Source organism: Anticarsia gemmatalis, chromosome 20, assembly GCF_050436995.1.
Source record: "Anticarsia gemmatalis isolate Benzon Research Colony breed Stoneville strain chromosome 20, ilAntGemm2 primary, whole genome shotgun sequence".
Taxonomy (NCBI): domain Eukaryota; kingdom Metazoa; phylum Arthropoda; class Insecta; order Lepidoptera; family Erebidae; genus Anticarsia; species Anticarsia gemmatalis.
The window spans coordinates 6094706-6114764 of record NC_134764.1 but is presented as its reverse complement, the minus strand read 5'-3'; the positions used below and the strand labels follow the sequence as shown (position 1 = coordinate 6114764).

Genomic DNA, 20059 nt, shown 5'->3' with positions numbered 1-20059 from the left:
GCGGCGCACGCACAAATGCAATCTTCAATTAGATTTTTTTTCTGACTTCTTGGACATAAATCGCTATAACTCAGCTAATATAGTTTCAATGTATTTCAATTATATATAAAAACCTGTCGGAGAAAATACTCTTTCTATTAGTGAAAACCGCATCAAAATCCGTTGCGTAATTTTAAAGTTTTATGCATACGAAGGGACTACAGACAAAATGGGCGACTTTGTTTTATACTATGTAGTGAAGAATACTAGTCATATAGTAATAATTTTCTTTCGTTAAACCTAAAGTGTAAGAAGAAACATTAGGGTTGTAACTACGATTCAAAGTTTCTGATAATTTATTCAGGAGTTTATGTCGTTATGGTGTTGTTTATGGATAATAAAACACAGTTCTGTTGTGTTCAAAACACATTTTTTTACTTTTTTATTGAAAAATATTCGTTGACACAAGGTGTTACGTGTCAATCAAAACGATAAACGATGCCATACCACTTTTGGCACAATCCAGTTGACTCGCCCACTGAGGGCTCACAAATAAAAAGCACTTTTTTCTCAAATCAAATCATCCAAGCGGACCGCAAAGCTTTATCATACAATTTTATATATTAGACACGAAGCAATAAGAGTCTGCTATCGAAGCCTCATATCGTCTTCACATTTAGTTGTAAAAAGCTGCTGATATTTCATAGTTGCATATTCATAATGCTGCTCACGTTATCCACAAAGCGCTTAGTCCTACTGCTCCGTGTCGAACAATTTACAATATACATATTAGAGTTTTAGGCTCTATGTTTTTCACTCCTATAAAAACCAATTTTCACTTTACAATTAACTCTGCTTTTCTCAACATACAATATTTCCCTTCAGTCTTTACAAAATTTACACCTCAACGGCCAGGATTTCGTTGAAATCGTTCGATTCGTTATCAAGTGTTTAAAATGGACAAAGCGTACCCTTATAGTTCTTGAAGACTGCGATGGTTTATATTATTAAATATCTTCAATTTGTATTATTTCCTAGTTCGTTATCATTTAGTGGATAGTTCAACAGGTACTTCAACAAAACCCTGTACCGTTAGGTTCACACGTTGGTAACATCTTTCACACTGGCCCGCGAAGGGCCCACACACATCTATAAGGCATTTTTATAGAATTTATTCTATACATACAATGGGTACACAAAAGTCCACGCCGACTTTCGAGTCGGTGACATATATTTACATTAAAGGAGAGTGCCATTTCCGAGGTACAAAATTTTTATGAGCTGCTCTTTTTTGAGACAAATACAGGTCTTGTTTTCTCATTTTAGATTTTAGAAGTTTTGAAACAAGTGGTTGTGGACTTAGCGATTCGTTGAAATCATTTTTATCAGGAAACTTAAAAGAAATTAGGTTCTCAAACAATGAATATTGACAGTAAAGAAAGCTCACTTTAACCGACCACTTGTTTCACAAACTAGTTTCGAAGTAAACAGTAGTCGCTTAGACCGATTACAAGATAATCACAACAAGATTTCATATAATTTACAACTTTTGCTTACGAATATTCATTCCTTTTTGATATGAAGAGGAATGGTCATGAAAACAATGATTGATAGATAACAGAGTTAGTTATTGTCAAGTTATATTACAATTGACTTCTGTAGGTACAACAATATTGTCCAATCAACTACTATTTACTTCCTAACACCAGTAGCATACCTACAAATACATAATGTCTGATCCGTCACAGATTATACGTCAAATCGTGATCGAATTATCAATTAAAAAATCATACAAGGCACAGGAAATATTCCCTATGTGTGTAAAACAACGACGAGACAGTCGTCGAGCTTGTGATCGTCGCGTATGCAAGGAAGACCCTACGCAATCAGAGCTGTGACCGGCCGCTCCGGTCCATTCCTTCTGCAATCTAAATGCTACATCAGTGTGCGTAAGCGATGTATAATATTATACAACATGGTATATTTTCTTACATTCGGAACATCGTTGCATTTTTTTTATTATTCCAATACTAAGGGAATCTTATAAAAAAATTTCACCACAACCGTTCATCAAGTGATGGCCAAAGGAACTCGACGTTTTCGTAAGCACGTACAAATTTTACGAGAAAAAAGAAGTATATCCCTAGCTAAAACATAAACATGTCTGCATCACAAGTCGTGACACTTCTCACAAAAATAATATATCGATAATATTTATATGGCGCACAACAATCAACACACGCTCATACATCTTTTTGTTAATTATCCTCTCATCTAGCAACAAACTTACGCGGTGGACTCACTCACGCGATAAAATTTTAAATTAAAACAAGAAAAAAAACTGAAAAATAAAAGAAAATAAAACAGTAGACGAGACTCCATACCATGTTCTCGAGGAAACACTACATAATAACCATTCTACAGTCACGAACGTGGTACGGGTCTTGTAGGCCTTTTCCGTAAACATTTTTTTGTGATTTTTTTGAAATGTTAACATTATCGAAAAATCTTTATACATCACAAATTAGATACGAATAAGCCATTTCATTTTATGGGAAAGTACTCTAGTGTTATTCCCTTCTATATAATATATTTACATATTTACAACTATTATTTATTTCCATGGACTTATTCAAAGATTTCATACATAACTTTTTATAACGCAATCTGTTTTTATTTATAAATACGTCTATTTTCATTATTTAGATCTATAGAACTCATATCGGTTGCGGTATATAATTAAATGTTATGCAAATCCAAACAAGAACGACTCGGAAGTGATATCCGATGTTTATCTTTTTATTTAATTTTACTAAATAAAGGAATGCGCTTATACTTAATGGGAAAAACTGTTAATTTAAAAATAAAATGGAGCACTCCAAAGTTATTAATTTGTATGGGTATAGTAGCCGACATAGCAATCTATTTAAAATGAATGTGAATGTCATCGTCCACATTTGGCGCTACCCAGGGAGCACCGCGCGGAGGTCATGGACTAAGCTCCCCTTGATGCCACACGTTTTATATTAAGCATTTTACAATCCTCGATTAAGCTCAAACTTATTTATACATATATACTTATAATATTGGGAAAAAACATGTCTCTTGATTGTGCATAATCTTGTGAGCCTTATTTTTATTAAAGTAATATATCTGATGCATATCATGACAAATGCTGTTCGTGTATTTGAGTAGTGTCAAAGTTATCGTTAATATGTATGCATCCTAACTTTCTTACACCCTATTTCTATCAAATGTTATATATTTTTATTGTCAAACCTACTTGCGTTAGCAACGCATTCAATTACAATTCCTTGAAAAAAGGGTAAACTTTGAAACTTTTTGAAAGCCAGTCGCATTCCCGACACTCAATAGATATTATACGTATAAGTACTGAGCTTTAAAATATATCATCTATCTTTAAGGCAGTACGGAAAATGATATTTGCAGCCTGTTTCACAATCGTCAAGTAACGCTATCCATATAAAAATAGTATAGTTTTATTTCTTGAAACAACAGGATATATCACCATAGCATTTATTATCTGAATATATTCCTTTGAATATGTTGAAACAGGCTCTTAGGGACTCACGTGTGTCAAAGTATAATATATAATTATTATAGTACAAAAGAAACAGGGTTTCTATACAAGAAAACAATTTTAAGATAAGATTTGGTATGACAAATGAAATTGTAGTCACTACTGCACCTTGCCGAGTACAATTTCAATAAGGTACTTGAAGATGGCAATAGACGCTTATACATATGACTAAAAAGTAAACTAAAAACATAAGGTACTGGAAAAAATAAGTTATGTTAAAACAAGTACTTTTGACTGGTAAAACCTAACAATTCGCAAATTTAAGGTAAAATTTACTAAAATACGTTTTGTGGTGGATTACAATTTTTGAGACTGGCCTCTTGGTTCATGTGGCAAGTATAATTTCGTGAGGCGCAGTTCATAAGTGATTTTTGCAAAAAACATAAGTCCATAGAATAGTGTTTTGCTGAAAATAGTTGTCTATCCACCTCGTGACCTCAACAAGGATGATAGGAATCATTGAACGACTCGTGATATGTTCGTTCATATTATGCAAAATTAACGAATTTTAAACCTGCGATACGATTACGCGCAAGACGATTTTTGTGAGGAACAGCCCTAGGCCAGATTGTCTTCGTGTTACAATGAGCGCATAAATTATAACAGATCTCAGATACGACTGCTATTCTGTGTTTTATAAAACAGCCCGCTGTATCGATTCTACAATGCAATATACGGACGCAGGATCAATGAGTTTATAGATATAAGCTCAAGGATCGTGCGGCTATATAACACATCACAACGCAGTCTACTCGACCACTATAGAACTCTCCTTAAACGTGAAGCAGAACTAGAGTGGTCCCTATAATAACTGTGATTCCTATGGACAACATTGCCCAATAATCACCCATAATCTTGTTTCTTAACAATGTTCGCCGATTAAATAATAATAAAAAACATTAAAGTGTTACTAACACTTTAGATGGTATATTAATCGCGGAGGGTACCTTCACAATAATAAACCTAACCTAAATAAATACGCGAAACGACAATACCGCAGTATCAGAGTGGCGGTATTCGTTACAAACGAGGAAACAAAGACGACGGTCTACGAGAGGAATTTGATAATAACTACTAGTTTACATATCCTAGTCTTTTATAATACAATATAGCGTATATTTAGAATATAATTCATGGAACGATGAGTGTCTTTTTAAAATAATTTGGCCTGCACTTGTGTAATGGAATATAAACTTCATATTTCTGTACAATGTAGTTTGATTCGCTAACGCCCCGATAACGTGTAATAGATTTGACATATTACCAAAGTCCTCTCAATCCATCGGTAAGTATAATAGAGAGTGAATTATCTAATTATAATACATATGTCCGCCCCGACTCCACGCGGGGTCGGACCACACTCTGTCCGTACAAGACTTGCTATCCTTACACACAAACAAACAAGTAATTCATACAATACCATATAATATAATATTTTATTCTCAATTGCCCCGCCGTGCTAAGCAAACTGTGTGCTTATTTTATACGGATTTTAATTCAGCTGCAACACTGATCAAATAATGAAGTTGCCAGCTTTCATTTTCAAGGTGACACATTCTAGAACTTTCACGTGACAACATTTTTACAATTCAATTCACGCTTTGTCCATCATTCGATGGAATACAATGTCATAATTATATCTAATAGGGCATTATTTATCCTTCACAACACATTCGCGTATCTTTGGTTTATACTATAATCTATATTTTAATGATTATGAGCATTTTTTTATGGAATGATGAGATATTAAAATTAACATTAGTTTGCCCTACATATAATTAACCTTATGTTGTTCTTACTTTTGATATAAATGTAATAACAAATATTCGAACACCAAACATAGCTAGTTAAACAAAATTTTAAAACATTTTGTCACGTGAAAAATTCGAGTAAAAGTATTCCAAAAAACATCGATATACATACACCAAATTATTGCAAATGAAGGCATTTAATTATTACTTTACGTTGTATTTTTATAGTTAGAAAAATATATATTAAGTTTTACTTTGAACCGAAGACATGTCGGTTGCAAAAGAGCATTGTAGTCAAGCTTGTGCATCACTCGATCTCGCCCTCGAATACTTGAAACGCTACTCAAGATTTCGCCAAATATCGTTGATGGCTACATAAAGGTATTTACATACAGTTCAGTTTGTCCACTATTGTTTGAATGATGGCAATAGTAACGATGTCATTCGAAGAAAGCTGCTGACTAACTCTACTCGCAAATAGAAAAACCTGAGTCTCTGCCTAATAAACGTTTCTTACACCGTAGTTCCTCTATTATATTACAATACATATTCTTTTCGGATACTCGTTCAGTTATACATACAATAATAAAAATATAATATTTGCATAATTATGTTTAAACAATGTTTTTCGTTAAATACATATTTAGATACAAAACTTAGGGGTATACATATTACATATCATATATAATTTAGTACAATCGAGGCGTTTTTAGTGGAAACGCTGCCAGCAGCGAAACTATGGAAACTACCACCGAACGATCGTCGCGACAACGATTCACTCGGCAGAGATCTCGACCCGCGGAACGATCGCGTCCCACGTCACATTACAAACATTATAATACAGTCGATCGTTCACATCGGTGTCACCTACCGACGATTCGAACCTCCTTTTGCAACATAACGATCGGAACAACAAAGAAACGGGTGATCTCTCAGGTAAAGTATTTACACGTAACGCGACACAAAGTATCCCGCAGCAGCAGGCGGGGCCTAGCACGGCGGGGCCGCGCGGGGCGGGGGGGGCGGGCGCGGGGCGCGCTAGGGGTGCGCGGCCACGCCCGGCGTGCTGGCGCCGCCCGAGCCGTGCGCGCCCGGCAGCAGCACGCCCTGCACCAAGCGTTCACTATAACAAGTCTTACAATTGACACACACGTCGACCGCACCGCTGCCGGTAGCCCGTCGACTATGTTTACTGAAACTGACCATTACAAAAACAACGAACGTTTTAGTCATTTGAATTGATTACGAGTAATAGAACTTAGTCAAAGTGACTATTGTGTTATGAAATGTGATAGTTTACCTGTAGGGAGTGTGGGTGTGGTTGTGGCGGAGAGGCGGTGGGCGGCGCGTGGTTCAGGTACGCGAGGTGATGGTGGTGGTGGTGGTGCCCGCCCGTGCCTCCCGGGCCCATCAGGGGGCACAGCACCTGTCACACATTATAACATTATTATACTGTACGAGCTAGTTTAAATCACATTTTGTTGTAAGACGACGAAACTCCATCGTAAAGATCGTAAAAAAATTGTGATGCTTCAACGACTACGTTAGATAGTTACCTGGAATGGTGGTTGCTGGTAGTGATGGTGGGGATGTGGGTGTGGGTGCGGGTGCGGGTGCGGCGTGTGTGCGGGCGACGGCGGCGGGTACAGCGCGGGGGACGCGGCCGCGGGGGACGGCGCGGGCGGCGGTGCATAACCCACGCCCACGCCACCCACTCCTCCCGACACCTCGCCGCCGCCCACGCCCACGCCTGACCCCACGCCGCCCACGCCGCTCACGGCACCCACTGCTCCGCCGACACCGCCGTGGTACATGCGAACCTGTCGTACATAAAGTGAATATTAGAATAATTTTCCCAACACAAAGAGAAGATTAAGTAACAGAATATGGGTGTATCGTGACGTCGCCACTGCATTTTTTTAGTAAGATATTCTAATATCTGCGGTAGTCACTTACCATATGCTGGTACTGCAGTGCGGGTTGAGCGGGGTGCGGTCCGGAATGAGGGTGGGGGTACGGCATGAAGGGCTGCATGGGCCCCGGCGCTAATAGCGGCTGGCCCGTCGCTGCGGCGACTTGCATGCCTGAGCCTACGTTCACTGCACACACGCGTAAGATAATCATTAGTAAGATATAAACGACTGAATTTCAATACCATTGGACATCACAAAGTCTTAACATTTTTTAGGCCTTTAAACATTGTTGAAAACATAGTCGTTCCTAATGTACAATCACATTTAAATACCATAGAAAGGTAGAAAGTATCTAAAATTAAATAAACGAGTGCGCTTATATTATTCCTTCTGCCTTAAATCTGACAACTTATGGACTTTCGTCTTACTCATAAGATGGTATAGAAGTTTATTAAAATATATTTTTACAGTACCCATTGTAGGTACTGTAAAAATATATTCCAGGATATTCTTACCTTTCCTGAAGTTCCTCTGCTGCGGTGCAGGCAGTTGCGGCTGGCCGGCTCCCCCTCCGACGCCGGCGACTCCTGCTCCGCCCCCCATCGCCGCACCATACGCCAACTGTATACATCAAATTATTTAATTGACTGACAGTGACAGATATTTATACAAGATAAGTTAGTTGTTGTGTACTCTTTCTTATAGGAATGTCGAGTAGAATGGTAACTTTTACTAGAAGGACTTTGTATGCGTATTTTGGAAATAATTAGTTAGGAATAACTGTCGTTTTGAAAACTATGATGGTTACTAATCTACATAATCATGTTAAAGTGAAGTATTATTACAAATGTCTTAATCTTCTTTTATTACTTAAAATGTCTTTTTATAACAGAATTAACTACACTCGCTTATTGTCTAGAAGTTCTATAGAAGTAGTATAGATAATTTTGTTGTAGAGAAGTAAAATGCCTTACTTTCCGAACTGGCGGTAAATTAACTCTCTGTATTATTGACTATCATAAGTGTCAGCATTATACCTATAAGAATAAATGATTTGCTTTTTTGACTTTGAAATCAATTAACAACTAGAATAAAAATATGTACCTCGTGGTTCGGCCGCGTGACGCTTTCATTTCAGGATATTATAAGTAAAAGTAAGACGTGCATTTAACGACATAATTGATCTCTGTTGAGGTCGTTTCAATGTCCGCGTCTGCTATCACCAGAGGTGTTCATGATAACTAGATAATTTATATCCGTATCAAATGTTATTAGTAATAGAATAGAGTGTCGGTTTGTTCCCAAATACTGTTAAGTCCGTATTTCTTTATAATTTTCACACTTAAGAATTTTAGGGACTGCTGTATGTAACCTAATGATAATACGCGTTCATTGATACTATACCTAAATTGACAATCTGGTTATGATTACGTCTGCTATTGCGTTCTTTAGATCTTCGTGAATTTTTATTGGTTTCAGGAGTATGCACATATGATTTTTTTTAAAGTGCTTTTATTCATAATATTATTTATTGGATTAGAGGCACACAAAGGAAGTGGGTGTCCCATAATGTTGAGTGACACGAGGAAAGTCTATAGATCTAACATGATAGTTAACATTATATCGATCAAGAATTAAGTCGTGAACTTTGATTTATCACGCATAGACTCAACATCTGTTCAGTATAGACTAGTTTTATAAAACACACCTCCCATTCATTTTACGACGTTAATTCAAGTACTATTAATTACTAATGGTAAAAATTATAAATTACATTATATTGTCCAATCGACATTAGTACTCATTTTAAGATTAATTACACAAAAGTAATCAAAACGATGTTGTCTTTTTATCTCTTTGACTAATGGTTTGTTGATACGCGGATCCTTATCACCAAAAAGTTTGTATTATGTAATAACAGACTTGAACGATAAAGCAGCTAATCCTTACTATCTAAGAATTATAAGATCCGGTATAGTCATGTGTTTATGTACAAAAAATGTTTGATATTAAATCCTGTAAAGATATTTTATAATGAGTAAAACATACAGACGGATTGAGTATATAAATATAAAAGACATTGATAATTTGATAAGAGGCAACACGCGGGGGCAGTCGATAATTGAACAGTTCACGACATTTCACAAAGATAAATCTTTCAGTCATATCCCTTACTTTGCTGTGAACACACATACGAAATTACGATAAAATTACAATATAATTGTGTACAGTGACGCTGCATAAAAACAGTTGAATAAATAAGTGAAAAGTACTGTTGAACGTTTCAAAATGTGGTTAATATGGTTGATAATGATATTAGTTTCAATAAAAGTGTACAATAAGATAACAAATGGAAAGTGTTACGCTGACAATGTGATGAGCGGCAAGGTTGCCATCATCACGGGCGGGAACAGTGGGATTGGATACGAAACCGCCTTAGAATTGGCAAGAAGAGGCGCTAAAGTGATACTAGGTTGTAGAGATGATAAACGTGGACAAAAAGCAGCAGATTCAATCATAAAGAAGACTAAAAACAACAGCGTCAGATACATGCATTTGGACTTAAGCTCTTTTAAATCTGTGAGGAAATTCGTCGATGATTTCAAGAATTCAGAATCAAAATTGGACATTTTGATAAACAATGCCGGCGCCAGCGGTGTTCATAGAGATTTGACTGAGGACGGCATCATACGAGATATGCAGGTCAATCACTTCGGACCGTTTCTATTGACTGTCTTATTAACACCTATTTTGAAGAAATCAGCTCCAAGCAGAGTGATCATTGTGTCATCAACATACCATAGATTTGGTACTGTAAACGATCTGAATAGACCACATTCGTATGTCCGGACATACTGTGATAGTAAGCTATGCAATGTGTTGTTCAGTAACGAATTGGCGCGAAGATTGGAAGACACAGAAGTGGTGGTGAACTGCCTGCATCCAGGTCACGTGAACACAAGTTTCTACAGAGCTACTGCTTTAGAAAAACTGAGGACTTTGATTTTGTATTCTTTCTTCAAGAACCCAGTAGAAGGAGCGCAGACAAGCCTGTATTTAGCTGTATCTGATGACTGTGATCAAGTAACGGGGAAGTACTTTGTGGATTGTAAAGAAGGTTTCATGGGTTTGAAGGCCCGAGACGAAGAATTAGCAGCCAGTTTATGGGAAATGTCTGAAAAAATGGTGGGGCTAACGCCTGATGAATTGTTATAAAACGTTGTTCGTAACTTTGTCAGCTCTCTAAAATATTTGTGTGTTTAATTAATGTAATAGTATATTTATTTGTACATTATTAATTAATATTAGGTGCATAAAACCACAAAACACTTTGTATTAGCATAGAAAACCACATCAAACAACGTTAATGTTAATAAACGTTTTTATAAACACAATATTGAAAACTGTTTTTATTGAACTTTATAAAATCGATGGCTGAGTATACCGCCTAGATTCAAAGAAGATATTTCATAATCGGGTTGATAAATTACAAGAACTTTATCAAAAATAAACGTATCCAGTGCAATTGATCACAGTATATATTATAAGCTTACAACCAGTAAAGAAACTTCGAAAAATCGTTCGGAAAAGTCACACGCACGGGTGCGAACAAACACAAACATGTTCAAATCGGACCTCATACCCCCGATTTCTGAGGTACATTTAGCGGTAGTTTATTGTATTTAATTAAGCTCATATAAAAATGACAGTTTCAATAGGTAAACTATTGCTAAATGAGCCTCAGAAACCAGGCAATAGTTTGAACTCTTATCGATCGATGTATTTTCGAAGTTTCCTTACTGCTTTGTGAGCTATATTTATACACTGTGTCAACGTATTAATGAATTTATAAATTGCAATCCATGTGATACAGTCTTGAGTCTTGTTTTCACAGCAAACAAGTGCATTGTGCAATTCACATATCACCATTCGTGCTCTCTATGTGTGGCACATGTCAATGCACATAATAATATATTAACTTTATAATTGAATGGACTGACAAAAAATACCTTTTTGCAGTTGATGTATTTAATTAATATAAAAGGAAGGCCACCACATTTTATCTCTTGGCCATAATGAAAAGAATGTTTATTCTTTTTGGTCATTTTAATTAATATTTGGTATTCATATTTAAATGAAATAAGGATGATTTTGTATTAAGGTGTTGGAATTTATTCGTAGCCTAAAGATGTACATTATTGAAAATATTGCCAAACGCTTGCCACTATCTTTTCCTATCTTTCAAGTGGGTATCGAATAGCCCTTCGCAAAAACACACAACACAATTGATTTTTAGGCGCAAATACAATAAATTAAATTGTTATGTCGATCGTGTGGCATTCACACAACACTCAATGTTAAATTAAAACCACTCAAAGCATTAGCTAAACATATACCCCTTAATACTTAACTGGGATAAGTATGAACAAGATAATATATGTCAAAGGAAAGTTGACATATTAGTTCGCATATTTTCGACACATTAGAGCTACGTCTCTTTTTACGAATACGGGTACACTAACACGTTATACGTTAATATCAAAGAGCACTTATTCCCGCCGTAAAGGTAAGTGCTTTCAGTAATAGCGTTTTACGCGGGAGTCGTGCGTAGCCAATCACATGGTTGCAATATCACGCGATCAGTAAGTTGACCTTTTGTACACTGCGATTGGCTGCACATAAGGTCTTATACTGAATGACAAAGAAATTGGTGTGTACTAGTATATAGTTATGCTGTCTTTTTCATTCATATAAAGTTTCATAAATGAAAGTGACAAATCACTGTATAACTCGTCCGAGCTTTTAAGATGTTTATTAGTAAGACAGCCTGTTAAACCTTTGACCGCCACGGTCGGCTATACTCGGCAAATCAGAACGTGCTCACGACACTATATTTTTGTCGACATTTGCCGACGAAAGCCTCGTGACCACTTTCTGATTTATCGAGTATAGCCGACCGAAGCGGTTAAAGGGTTACTCTCTCCGCACTGCCATCTAGTTTAAGGCCTTATGAACTTCCTCGCACGTAAGACTGCATCTGCACATGCTCTAAGTCGTGTTTGGACTATGTAGTGCGGTAATAAGGTAGTAATAGGTGGTAAGTGTCCCCGAGGTCCCCGGGCGGTTAGCTAGGCATCACTGAACGCATGTTACGTCACACTGGCGGTAACAATCTGAACACTGCACGCTCACACTCATTTGAGACAAGGAGTATCACATCTGTACTACTGGTATATTAAATTTAGTAATCAAATAAAAAAAAAAAATTAGGTACATTTTGTAACAGTGAAAGTAGATGAATACCGCGATTTTAAAATTTTTGATTTTCATAAGGTATGGAAGCTATAAACTTCGACTTTGAAAAGCTTAGTTAGCGAAAAACTGTTTGCTTGCTTTCACAGCTAAATAACAAACCAATTTTGTTGAAATTGACGTTGAGTAAGGGATCCAGTTAAAAAAATGGCTTTATAGATTATTTTTTTTAACGAAATTATACAGAAAAACTGCTGTGTGACTCAGATAGAAGCTAATATAATTGAAGATTTAGTTCATCTAAAATCACTGTCAATTATTTTTGTCAACTACGGCGTTAAGCACAGCAGGCGATATGCCTTGTCCCATGTGTAGTGCTCACCGCGTCGGGCCGGTCCCGTTTGTCGGGCACCATGAATATGGGCGGCGCGTACTGCCGACACTCGCACCCCATCTCCATCTGCCACCCCCCCAACATACATAAACATTTCAATCATTTCTTCTGTAAGAGTACTTTTTTGGAACTCCGAAACAATGAAGGCTGCTTTTTTACTAGATACTTTAGTATTTGTTGAAATTATCAACATTACTTTTAGTTAACTTGGCCAGCAAAGGTATAAGGTGAACTTAAATATGAAGAAGTCCCAGAATTCTTTGTACTTTTGTTGTATGTTTAAATCTTGAGGCGTCCTATTAATAAGTGTATACTTACGGGATGCGGGTGCGGGATGTATGCGGGAGGCTGCTGAGCTGCGGCCGCTGCTGCTGCCATCATCGCGTACGGAACTGCTGCCACCTGAATATTAAAATAACGATAATATTGGGGCTATGCATATACGGAAAAAACCACGTATAATTCATTGGAAAGTTTAAGATTTTGATCATAATCTCGCTAATTATTTGATACTAAGAACATGTGTACGCACCATCTGCGGCGGCGGGTGCGGCGCGGGCACGTAGCTGACGCCGGGGCCCATGACGCTGACGCCGCTGAGGTTCACGCCCACGCCGCCCACTCCCACTCCCACACCCACGCCCACGCCGCCGGAGGGTGTGCCGGGGGTGTGTGGCCTGTGTCGCAGGATAAACATCATCAGTATATTATTGATATTAACTACCATTTTTGTTAAGAAAAATCAATAGAACAATCTCTTACTACCACATTGTCGAAATTTGTGTTAAGTAGTGAAACATTTGATGAAATTAACTGTCAAATACTCGCTAGTTGACAGTACTAACTGTAGAAAATCACGCTTCAAGTATATTAAGAACAGCTAAATTGTAGTAAAACGGCCGGTATTAGGAAATAAGTTTTTCATCTATTGGAAACAACGCACATTTGGAACTAAATCTTAGAATATAACTGGAGACAAGCTGTAATTGGTCAAAATAAACATATAGGTACTATATAAAATGTAGTTAACCTGCTGGGGTTGGGTGTGGTGGGGCTGCGCGGCGTGAAGGGCTTGGCGGCGGGGTTGAACTCCTTGGCGTTGGGGTTGAGCGTGGACTTCTTGATCTGCGCCACGCGCTCCATGCCGGGCGAGCTGGCCACGGGCGGGGAGGTGGAGGTCGCGCCGCGCTCCTCCGGGACCTCGGGCTTTGGGACCATCGGCGGCGGGGGCTGCGGGACAAACTAACATATTACTCTAAGGTTAGGTCTTTACGAAATACAGTAAATTCAAAACTACGTGTCATAATTTAGTTAAGTGGTTGTTTAGAAAAAACTTTTACAGACATATATACCTTTTTTATAAAACTGTATCTAAAAAATACTCATTTACGTTAGTTTCTAAACCTTGGTATTGGAGTCGTCTGAAAATATCAAATCATGGAAATCTTTTCTACAAAGAAGTCTTGAGAATGACTTTGAATTCATTACCTAGTGAATTAAAATTGTGTATTAAGTATAATAAAGTTAGTAAGCTACCTTGTGTACAGTGGGTGGGGTGTGTTGCTTGGGCGGGCGGTCCCGCTTGGCGTGCGGCTCGGTGGCGGCGCCGGCGTTCGCTGACACCTCGGGCGGGCTCGGCGCGGGAGGCGGCTGGCTCTGCAGAATCAGCAAAAGTATAATTAAAATTATGATGTCTTAATATAATTAATATAGTATTCAGTGTGTCTTCTTTCTCCAAATAATTGTGAAATACGACAGTTTTCCTACATTATGACACCCGTGAAACTTTATCGAGACGAATTAGTAACTCATGGTTTCTGAGGTACATTTCTGGGGTGGTTTATTTATTCAATAACAATTCAAGTCATATAATATGAATGCGATTGAATAGATAAAATACCGCTAAATGTACTCAGAAATCGGACATAAGTCATCTTTAAATAGGTAGAAGACTTAGCTATCTTCTGCCTATTTAAGTTGATAGTCTAGTATTCTAAGAAGTTAAATATTTAGGTAGTTAGTTGGCTTACCGGCGGCTGTGGGTTGGCGGGTGGTTGTGGCTGTGGTTGCGGCGGGGGAGGTTGTTGCTGCGGGGGCTGCGGCTGCGGGGGCTGCGGCTGTGGCTGGGGCTGCGGGGTGGGGGGCGCCGCCGCCGGAGACACCAGCTTGAAATCCTGACCGAACTTGCGTAGCTCCTGCTGTATTGTTATAAAACATTACGTTTATTAGTTGCACAAAGATTTCCTTAGTAGTAAAAATTGAGAATAGAAATGTTGTACTAGGTTCTTAGGTAAATAAATATCGAAGTTGTATAAGACACGACAAAACAAACTTTACAATGACTGTCGAAATTGTTCTCTATATGTACTTAGATGTTTCTTTCCTTAATCTGATATGTATTTCATTAGCCACATTAAAATAACACAGTAAACATTTTGAGGCGAGAGTGAACCAAACAATAAAAAAGAGATGTTATAGTATAGTATTCAGTACTTAAATGGATAAGGAGAATGAAAGATTTTTCCAATAGCTTGTTCGATGATAAATGTAAAATGCATGAATATGAGAGGTGTTATACTCAACAGTCCGTTGACAGTAATGATTTGTTAATGAAGTAATGAAATGTCGTGTGAACAGACAATACCTGCACTTCGTCCTGTCTCCTCGGTTCTGGCGGGGGCGCGTGGTGCCGCGGCGGCCGGCTGTGACTGTCCGGCGGCGGAGGGTTCTACAACAATATACGTTTAGCTTTAATATCATAGTGTAACAAATTCAGTCTGCTTTTATTTCATGGTAGATTACGCTACGCACTCGCTCCCGCGGCTCGCCAACTCGTTTTCAATTCTAGCTCTACTCGTTACTCGTTCATCGTCGGCGGTGGGACAAGTGCCTTAGCGCCTTTTCGTCTTTGATAGATTATGTCTTAGGTCGTTAAAACTATATTTATTCGACTGAGAGTCGACGAACATTCATGCCCACACAACAAAAGGCATTATATTGAGCCCTCAACCAGTCAAAACCATATTTATTACCAACTTCATCATTACTAATCGTTAGTTTCGTTAATTCGTTAAAATCAAACCCAACTACTTACATCATAGTTCATAGCAAACAATGAGTCACACCAATGATTTTTGTTATGAGCATATTTAAAAACTAGGTACTTCAAGGACAAAAAATCTGTTTTTATTTTTTTTGTATCTTCAAAAATGACCGAGATATTAAACGTCAAAGTATGGCCTTCGCGCCAAACTCCGGCGAAGCGGCCGCACGGACGTGTGACGTCGTCTCACGACACTGCTATTTCGTCAGTACTTGCCGATACCTACATAGGCTCGTTGCGCTCTCGCGGTTTCGCTTTAAATAATTTGTTTTGCTTATACTGGACAAACGAAATGGTTAGAAAATATTGTATTGTTCCTATGTGTACTAACTCCAGTGAAAAAACACCCCAAAAATTGTTTTTTTCTGTACCATGTAAACTGTTTTATATTTTTGCTAAAGACACCTAATCTAAAACTTAAAGCCCGGTTCAGATACTGTCAAGCGCAAATGTTAAATAGAAGTTTATTGCCTTTTGAACACTTCCTCAAGATCAAGATGCCATATCATGTTCATACCTATGTAGCAATGAACTTCTACTAAACAGTTGATACTATTCAATGACCTCACAGGCTAGGCGGCGGCGAGCCGAGCGCGGCGGTTGAGTTGGCGTTGGTTTTTTGTTTTGAAAAAAGAACCCATGTTTATTATATCTAATAATATCAAAATTAAAATGTTAGTTTAATTAAAAGTTCTCATTACACGCCCAATCATATAAGACTACCTACGGAGTAGATTCATGCGTTCATATGATAGCCATCAACCTGACTAAAGTCAGAGGCAGGGGTGACAATATTTTTTTATAATTTTATTTTCAAACTATGTTTTCCAAATTTACACTTGGTAGGTACGTAACACTCATTATTTGTAATGCCAGTTGTAACAAACTTTCAATTTTATTATTAACTACACACAAAAATATTATTAGTAGTACACGAGTTCAACTTTCTTTACCCGGGTCTAGTTGATGATTATGTGCGTGGCGATCGAGATCGAGGATATCTTAGTAGACGCTTATTTTACAAAAACACGATGATTAAATTTATAGCACATACACATACACAGACTCTTTAAATATTAATTGCAAATCACTTTTCAAATCAAAACTCCGCATCACCCGCAGTCGAACAAGCGTGTCTGTCGCGTCGTGACGTCAGCGCATAGCGCGCGAAGCAACGCAAATTTTAAAAAGCAGTGAAACTTTATAACGCTGTAACCTCGGTAATTTTGACCCGATTTTGATAAAACAAAAACTTTTATTATCAGCATAAGTACACAAATTAAATGCAGTATGTTTAATAGTCATATTTTGATGTGCTGGTGTGACTCATTAAATAGCGATGTGCAGTTGAACCAGCGTATTTTACACTTTACTAGTAACTAATATTCGACTTGCTAGGGTTAGAGCTATGAAACTTTAAATATTTTGTTAAACATGTAATAACTTTCTAGTTGTCGTATGGTTAGTGATCAACCTAGTGTCAAAGTTTTTCAAGCCTAGATGCCTTTGACGTGGCTTAACGACTGTTATCTTAATTGACGACAACCGGGACCGACTTCTTATGTTCCTCTACGGAGACGCGCAGTTCAAATACAATGCAGTCACATCTATGGAATGACCACGCCAAGATTAACTCACGGATCGTTTACCGACCGGTGACCGCAGCTGGCTATGGGCACATCAAATAATAATGTAATGTAAGTATTATTGTACTCACGTGATGATGATGCGGCGGGAATCCCTGCCGGTGCGGCGGTGCTCGCTCACCGTTCACTTTACTGCCACCACTGGCGGCACTGTAATAATACACCACACTACGTTTTAATTGTCAATAGGACCCTCGTATGTTTCACTTCTATGGTAACAGTGTTAGTGTGTTTTGTACTTTATATGCTAGTGTTAGGTGTTCAACGATAAAAAGCGAAGTTATAATGTTAATGGTTAGATTTTAAAGCGGTATTAGGTACATTCTTTAGTTAAGTTCAAATTATTCGCTTTTGTATTCGAAATGCGGCGTTCTAGCAATGTCGTCAATGTCACATGATTTGGTATATTGCCCATGTCAGGGCCCTAATAAGTTTAGCATACTAGGGGTTTATAGTGGTTTTTCGCGCGTATTATCTCATGTTACTGTTAACACAACAAAGTCCATAAAAAGGCGTAGAAAATAAGAGTACATTTGAAAATAAGAATCAAGATTTTTGTAGCTGTAAAGCCGCTGAAAACAGAAAATTGCCGTACGACTGACGGATACTATACCACCTGCCTACTGTATTTGCGTTCTATGGAGCAGTATGCGACGAATCGCGACAATTGGGTAGTTGACTGGGTTAACGAAAAATTATTAATGTATTCTTTAAAAGCTCATATAAAACGCCCAGGCTATGTAATTTTGGTGAATAATAGTGTTGAAATTGTAATTACTACCGAACAACCTACCAACGAAAATACGAAACTGTGACAACACTATTTCGTAGTCCTATACTAAAATGCATTTGTGACATTGCATAAAGAGAAGTTGATTTGACTTGTAGTCATCTACCCTATTGTTAAAACTCTCCTTTATAGTAAGTATGGTAAAAGTAGCGGTGGCACATTTACGTTCTAGGGACATAATGGACAGTTGTTAAAACTCTTCTACAAAGTAAGTATAGTAAGCGTTCCGCTGGCACGCTGTAGTTAGTACTCACGGATGCGGCTGGTGCGGCGGGAAGGGCGCCACGTGGTAGCCGCCCGCCTGCGCCGCGTACGTCTTGCCGCCCGCGCCCGCGCTCACCTGGCGCTCCACGCTCATGGCCTGCAAGCACATTATATATGTTATATTACAATTTGATAACATTGATTTATTTCTTCACTTATATTCTAAAGTTAACCGTTAATAAGGAAGTGTATCGTAACTTTTTATAAACGAAAATAAATTTCGTAATAAGTATGAGTTACGCTCATCGATCGGTAAACAATTAATATCATTCTTAAGCATACTAAGTTTAGCGTAGCTCAGTGTATCTTCTTATTCATTGTTCCATTTCTGTAATACTTACAGTATTCAAATAGAGGACTTCAGATCAAAGTACATCTTTTATAATTGGCTTAGTTTGGAGATACTGTAAAATATAACTAACTAAATTTGTCAATCAACAGATTTTAACAATCTTTTGTATACACATAACAGGTGTTAATATTGTATTGAAAGGAACAAAGTGGTTTACCGCTTCATCCTGCCTCCTGTCGGCGGGCGGCGTGAGGCCGGGGCGCGGCGGGCGATGCTCCTTGTCCTTGGGCGGCTGTGGCGGCCGCATCACTGGCACGGGCGGGGACCCACCGTTGTTCGCGCCGGGCTTCACTAGTTTACCGCTCTACAACAAATAATAAAGAATTTAGTACAATTACATACTATGTAAAGTGTTTTATTACTACTGCAGTCTCGCTTGCAAGGCTTACAGATATTTAGTTCAGCGTTAATCGAACTAACCGGGCGTCAAAACCGAATATATGTAGATAAATCCGATCAGCACAAGCCAAACAAATGAGTTGATTCGGTTTTGTTGTTCACATAATATTGCCGAACCGAATACGCGTGTAGCAAGCCTAATAGGGGACATACACCCGGTTTACGCAGTCTTAGTCAATAATAATATTACAACAATTTTACATAACATTCTAATCCAATCTATTACTGTATTTTAACCATCGATTTATGAGAAGCAAAGTCAGTCTAAAAAATCATTTATTTCACTTTTGTTTTGTGATGTTACGTGCACTGGTTCAGACATTCCACCAATGGTAAGAAGGATCATCCTAGCCTAGTAGCAATATCCATACATACATAAACTCACGTCTTCTTCCCATATGGATAGACGCAGACTACATAACACCGCTATGTTAAAGTACTACGTTCATGAAATCGGAAAATAGTCTTATTCTAATAAATAGACTAAAACAAACATAGTTCCAAAATTATCAATACAAGGCTTATCTCTGATCACCTGTCACGAATTATCGAACACGCACTTAAGAGGTCATTAACGTTAAACAATACACACACACACAGAAATAACAATTTAT

General features: G+C 37.9%; 2 protein-coding genes across 8 annotated transcripts in view; one reads left to right on the top strand and one right to left on the bottom strand.

The window, feature by feature from the left end:
- Positions 1-6241: 6241 nt before the first annotated feature.
- Positions 6242-20059, bottom strand: part of LOC142981658 (uncharacterized) — a 49211-nt gene continuing 35393 nt past the window's right edge. The window contains exons 6-20 of one of the 7 annotated variants that reach the window (XM_076127698.1): positions 19204-19350; positions 18685-18791; positions 17712-17808; positions 15536-15619; positions 14922-15089; positions 14428-14547; positions 13922-14133; positions 13424-13568; positions 13210-13293; positions 12880-12957; positions 7760-7865; positions 7288-7430; positions 6888-7151; positions 6632-6757; positions 6242-6438 (exon numbers count right to left, since the gene is read on the bottom strand). In XM_076127698.1, coding sequence (XP_075983813.1) covers positions 6370-6438; positions 6632-6757; positions 6888-7151; positions 7288-7430; positions 7760-7865; positions 12880-12957; positions 13210-13293; positions 13424-13568; positions 13922-14133; positions 14428-14547; positions 14922-15089; positions 15536-15619; positions 17712-17808; positions 18685-18791; positions 19204-19350 — 1950 coding nt within the window. In that variant the 3' untranslated portion in view covers positions 6242-6369. Of the gene's footprint in view, positions 6530-6631; positions 6758-6887; positions 7152-7287; positions 7431-7759; positions 7866-12879; positions 12958-13209; positions 13294-13423; positions 13569-13921; positions 14134-14427; positions 14548-14921; positions 15090-15535; positions 15620-17711; positions 17809-18684; positions 18792-19203; positions 19351-20059 lie in introns of all 7 variants that reach the window. The other 6 variants (XM_076127699.1, XM_076127700.1, XM_076127702.1 and 3 more) reach the window with 6 other exon arrangements.
- LOC142981660 (retinol dehydrogenase 14-like) lies at positions 9359-10633 on the top strand. Its single transcript, XM_076127705.1, has one exon. The coding sequence runs from the start codon at positions 9534-9536 to the stop codon at positions 10458-10460; it is 927 nt and encodes a 308-aa protein (XP_075983820.1). The 5' UTR covers positions 9359-9533; the 3' UTR covers positions 10461-10633.

Coding starts and splice junctions, on each gene's coding strand:
- LOC142981660 (XM_076127705.1), top strand. CDS start 9,534: ATGTGGTTAATATGGTTGATAATGATATTAGTTTCAATAAAAGTGTAC.